Below are 6,000 nucleotides of genomic sequence, written 5' to 3' on the forward strand. Positions count from 1 at the left end.
TCTACCGCAATCCTACCTCCCCTGATGAAACCTCTCCCAGGGGTCCTGCTCCCACCTGAGACTGTGGGAATCTTCACACCTGAACATATCACTTCTGAAGGAGAGCTGGGGGCCTCATGCGCAGCAAGGCCACATAGAGCCCTGCCCTACCATCGGAACCCTTCCCCAGGGTCCCAGAGCACACACAACCCTCCATCCCGCCCACATTCCCATGAAGTCCCCTGTCTTCTCCATTGAAAAAGTGGAGAAACTGAGGCCAATTAATTTTGCTAAAACCCTGGGCCTTAAAAATAAATAAATAAAAGAAGAGAAAAATAAGCAGGGGTTTCTTGGGAATGTCAATGTTCTCTCTCTTAATTTGGGTGGTAGGTAGACAGGGTGTCTGTTTTGCTGTTGTTATTTAAGGGGTACATATGTTTTCAGACACTTTTACGTGGATGTCGTGTTTCACAATTTGAAACATGCCTTCCCCGCTGAAGGCATCAGTATCTGATAACCCATGAACCCCTTGCCGGCAGGCTCTCTATTGGACCGCTGAACGAACAAGGGGCATCAGGCGCAGGTGACGCATCTGTGATCAGCACAGGCTGCGAGCCAGCAAGGAGAATCATACAGGATTCAGCTGCGACTTTCCCTCAGCTCTTTGGTTTCTAATCGCTCTTCACTCCGAGCAGACAGGAAGACCAGTGAATGGTGTGGACGAAAGAACCCAAATGGGTCCTGAGTCAAAAGCACTTCAAGGGGCTTCCCTGGTGGTGCAGTAGTTAAGAATCCGCCTGCCAATGCAGGTAACACAGGTTCGAGCCCTGGTCCAGGAAGATCCCACATGCCGTGGAGCAACTAAGCCCGTGCGCCACAACTACTGAGCCTGCGTTCTAGAGCCCCAGAGCCACAACTACTGAGGCTGTGTGCCACAACTACTGAAGCCCGCGTGACTAGAGCCCGTGCTCTGCAACAAGAGGAGCCACCTCAATGAGAAGCCCGCGCACCGCAACGAAGAGTAGCCCCCGCTCACCACAACTAGAGAGAGCCCACGCGCAGCAACGAAGACCCAGCGCAGCCAAAAATAAATAAATACATACATAAAAATTAAAAACAAAAAGCACTTCGAACCAGGACTGGAATGGTGCAACTCAGAGCACCCCCTTCTTCTTCCAGGAAAAAATATTAGTATGGTTCAGAAATCCCTGGAGAATTTGTTTGCAGGGGCTTTTGTGAGGGGAAAGAGAACCTCAGGGGAAGTCTAGGGGAAGGCCTCCAGCCAGCAAACCCAGAGCCTTCCTTTCAGGAAAGGCTGGGGAGAGGTGGAGAGGTCTGCGATTTCCTCCCCTGCCCTCGGGATTCTAAGAGGCATCAGGACAGAGCCAGCTGACTCTCGTGCTTAGCCACTCATCCCAGGCCTCAGCAACATCTACCACATGCTGTATTTTTAACAGGAACGTGTGCTTCGTGTCTCTTTCTGCAGTTTTTCCCTGAGCCCCTCCCACTCCCACTCTCGCTGGTACTGCATTTACTTGCCGGAAAATCTTGGTGTACTTTTGGTCAGCCGACACTCTCTGTGACCAGCAATCTAGCATCTCCTCCCAATTAACAAGGATCCTGGCAGCAGCAAAGGACTGGATAATGATCACAAATGAATCAAGACATGAACTCAAGTGGTTCAACAGGAATCCAAGCCACAGGGGGCAGGGGATGTGACTCTGAATTGTTGGGCTTCTGTTGCAGGAGTGTCTGCTGAGATCACCCCTGAACGTCACATCAAACGTGTGGAGTAGCTGAGAAGGCCCCCAAAGTACCTGCACACAGTTACAGTTTTATGAGTGCTCCTTTAAGATTGCTGCTTAATTATTTTTCCTTCTTTTCACTGGTCCCCCCCCACCCCATAATCACGGATCCAGGGCCACCATAGGAGAAATTTACAGTGAGGTTCTCCACAACACTGAAGGACCATGGAGGGAGACCACGGGAGTCCCTGAAAGCTCTGGCTGCCACTAGCTAGGGCACATTCAGACCAAAATTCTCTCCTCTCCCTCTGCACAACTTCCTCGGAGGTGCTTCACACAAAGCCTTTTTTTTTTTCCCCCTTTTTTCTCAAGAGGATTTCCTCCATTGCACCTAATCCATCACAATGCCTGGAGCTGTCACAAGAAAACAGAAGTGGGACTTAAGGGACCAAAAGTTCCTATCTCCAAAGTTTAAAATGAAAACAAAAGCAAGCCAGAACTGCTGGTTGCTCCAGGCCAAACACAGGTATGAGACAGGGGGTGTGTTAAAAATCAAACTTACCCCGTTTTGGTACCACCATCAAATCTAAAACAAGTTAGCTTCTACCCAGCGCTAGAGCCAAAGATGGAATTTTTCCATCATTGGAAAACTGTGCCAGCACTGGTAAACAAGTTTGGACACACTTCAACATTCCTGGTCCCTTTCCCCCAGAAAAAGGCTCAGAAAAGTTGAGTGATGTGCCTGAGATCACAGAGCAAATCAAATTGCGACAGCCCCCAAGTTCATGCCTGGTTCTGAAGTCCCTACGCTGTAAACACGTGATAAAGCTGACAGAGATAAACAGGAAAAGGCCCTGATTGTCTCCCTGTGCTCCCACTGAGCAGGCAGCAGCTAGGTTTTCTCTGGGCTGCCAGCCTGGGTCCACATGGCGGTGGTGGTCACCTCGGTGATATGCTTTCTGGTGGGGGTGGAGGATAACTTGGAAGGACAACATCTTTTCTCACACCTGATCTCAATTTTGGTTTGGGGAAAGTCAGCATTTAACATCAAATGTAGAGTTGTTGCTATGTCTGCCCCAACCAGAATGAGAGTGTCACAAAAAAAAAAAAAAAAAAGAGAGAGAGAGAGAGAAAAAGAGAGGGAGTATGAGAGGGTGGAGATGAACGAGCTTCTTTAAGCAGCTTTATCTACAGAGTCAAAGACACTGCAGCCCCATACCACAACCAGTCCACCTTCCCTCACGAAGGCAGCTGGGGGAATGAATGGAGCTGGCCGTTTCCAGTGCTGCCTGAGCTGAAGAGTCGGGGAGTTTCCAAGGTTGCTGCTCGTGGACTCAGCGTGAGAATCCCACCTGGTCAAGGAATCAGGGTTCGCTGGCCAGACCCATCTGGATCGGCCCAGAATGAAGATGAAGTCTGCAGCAGAAGGCTGGCCCCCTCCCCACATCAGCATTAAGAGCAGCTCTTTTCCTTCACCATCTCAGTTAAAACAGGAACCACACCTCCTGACCACACAGGGTGGGCTCAGAAGTGGCAGGTGTGCCAGGTACCAAGGACTTCCTGCGCACAGCCTACCCAGTGGAGCTCATCTTAGACATAAGGCTAGCCCCAAAACTCTGAAAAGGACAGCAGCAAAACCAGAGGTCACATTCCAATAACTACCACAAATTTTTAAAGTACACACATGGAGGTAGCAGTCACCTTCTCACCCCTCCCCAAGAAACACAGACAGGTAACACACAGGTAAGAGCACACTCACCTGCGCTCTAAACTTCCTGACTCTGTGCCGCTCAGGCCAAATGAGGAATGTCATTGGTTTATTCTGGTGAGCTCCTTAGTGGCTGCTGCCATAGGATACAGGCTTTATTTAACATAACGGACGGAGTCCTTTTGCTCCCCTAGCTAAGACCTTGCACCCTCTCTGGAGAAAATGACCCCAGGCATCAATCTCCGATGCATCTAAGCTCCTTCCTTGGGCTGACATCTCTCTCACCACTGTGGTGAGCTGGCTTGAGAAGCCTGAGCCTGCAGTCCCTGTGGCAGCTCCAGCAAAGGTGCATTATTTATCACACCTGCTGTTTTAATTAATATAGAGACATCCAATACAGCTCAATAATTGTCTCGGCAACCTCAGGCTGGAAAATAAAGGACTCCCAGCTGCATGCAATCGCCTCTTTTGGATCCTGGTTCTAAATGCCGGCTCTGCGTGTGTGCAACTTGAACCGAGGCCCCAAACCAGCCTTAAGCACCAAGCGGCCACCTGTCAGTTCTCCACGCTGGGGTTGGTTTAGCAAGCGGGCAGGGATCTCCAAGCACTAGCTTAACCTCTGGCTCCACCTAACGGCAAGAAACCCACACTCCCCTTTCACAGATGGACAAACTGAGCTTCACTCCAGGAAGGTCCCCAAAGGAGGAAACGAATTCAGCAAAAGAAACTAACGGTCTTTTGCTTGGGCTCCCACGCTGTCATTGTCTTCCCCTGCCATTTTACAGGAGGGAAAGTGATGTCAACTTTTTAGTTAGCATCTTGGATTTCTCCAGCCCTTTGTCTGCGAACAGCACTTCACACACATTATTCAAACAATCTCGGATGCCTAAGTCACTAGAATGTCTGCTGAATAATGAGGAACACAGAGGCCCGAAATAAGCTGAAAGAAAGAGGCACAAATGGTACCTGACGTCCAGCACAGGGTCTGGCCCAACATCTGCTCATTCTCTCTGACCTTTGCCTGGCTTCCCCATCACTTTTATCCTGTTAAAGCACTTCTGCGTGGGGCGGGGAAAGCTAAGTCGCCGGCTGGACTCGTAAGGGGAGGGTCTGCGCTCACCTTTAAATCGGGAGGCTTGCTTCGGGGACCCGGGTTGGGCGCCGCGGCAGCGCCCGCATCCGAAGTTGGCCCGCCAGCAGAGTTAGCACCCGTGGCCTCCCCAGGCCGGAGGTCCGCGCCCGGCAGGTGGCAAGCTGCATCTTCCAGCCCAGCTCCATCCTCCTCACCCTGTTGTTGCTGCAGCTCGTCCGATTTGCACCTCTTCATGGTGTATGTGGGTCGGCAAGGGGAATCTGTCCTTCCAGCGCGCCTTCTTGGGGGAGACCGCACCCCCTCTTACACTCAGAAACGAGGCTCGGGGTCTAATTATTAACGAGGAGGGGAGTCGGCGGATCACAATTTCTTGAATTAAAAAAATAAACCTTTTTAAAGGAGGGTGAGAGAGGGGAGAGGAGGGGAGCCTTGGTTACAGCTTGGAATAGTTCATTACGACCTGGGGAGCGGAGACAGATCACAATCGAGGCTGGGCAGCAGGAGTCCTTGGGCAGTCATTGGAGCGGGAGGAGATAGCCCCCAGCCCCCAAACTTTCTGCTTCAGGGCAAGGGCCGGGCGGAGGGGAGCTGGGCGGCACATCGCATCCCTCCCGGCGGGCCGGGCTGCTGGGCGCGGCAGGCATGGCGCGGCCGGCCGGGCAGGTCCTCGTCTGCAGCCCTCGGCGCCGACTGCGGCCCCCAGCCCTGCCGCCAGCCCCCGCCCCACACTGGCCGGCAGCGCAGCCCGCAGCTCGCCGCGCCCCGCCCCTCCCCCGCGCGCGCGCGCTAGACCCACTCCCCGCCCTCCGCGCCGCCTGCTGCAAAGCCTCGACAGCCGCCAGAGCCAGAGGCAAGCGCGCAACCTACCCCGCCCAGTGCCTCGGCCCGGGAGGGGGAAGGCGAGGCAAGGAGGGAGTGACAACGGCAACGGGCCAATGGGAAGCCCGGAGGGCTGAGGGGGGCGTCGCGCGGCCACGTTTTTAGGGTTGGTTGCATCGTGCAATCCCCCAGGAGAGGTCTGGAGGGCAAGGCTGCTGTGTTTTAGCATTGCAGAGAGCGGGCTGCGGACTAGAGACTAGGGGCGGCTGGCCAATGGAACGCGGTTTTAGCAGATGCGTGAGGATCTGCTAAAACTCACTCAGATGCGTGAGTCTTCCAGGAAGGACTCTGTCGGGGTTCCCCCCACCCACTCATTTTATTTGGCGGGGAGGAGACGAATAGGGATGCTTATCATCGCTGCTTTTTTGCTCTAACTTTGCACATTATAACATCTCTTCAATGAGGAAGACGCGGATCCCCTCTGACACTTGACCTGAAACACCTACCAATGCCTACATTCAGAGCTGCGAATGCAAGCAGAAGAAAGCGGGTGTTCTGCCCCGTCGCCCCTTCCCTTCCCCCCACTTTAAGTAAACTATCTTATGAGTCTCAGCTTTATGCTCAGAAATGAGAATGTATTTCATTTTTGAACACAA

General features: G+C 52.8%; 1 protein-coding gene across 1 annotated transcript in view; it reads right to left on the reverse strand.

Moving 5' to 3' along the window:
• TMCC2 (transmembrane and coiled-coil domain family 2) overlaps positions 1 to 5,385 on the reverse strand; it is a 37,072-nt gene extending 31,687 nt beyond the window's left edge. The window contains exon 1 of the mRNA XM_032647364.1: positions 4,553 to 5,385. Within this exon, the coding sequence (XP_032503255.1) occupies positions 4,553 to 4,759 (207 nt within the window). The 5' untranslated portion in view covers positions 4,760 to 5,385. The remainder of the gene's footprint in view (positions 1 to 4,552) is intronic.
• Positions 5,386 to 6,000: the final 615 nt, after the last annotated feature.

Source organism: Phocoena sinus, chromosome 1 (assembly GCF_008692025.1).
Source record: "Phocoena sinus isolate mPhoSin1 chromosome 1, mPhoSin1.pri, whole genome shotgun sequence".
NCBI lineage: Eukaryota > Metazoa > Chordata > Mammalia > Artiodactyla > Phocoenidae > Phocoena > Phocoena sinus.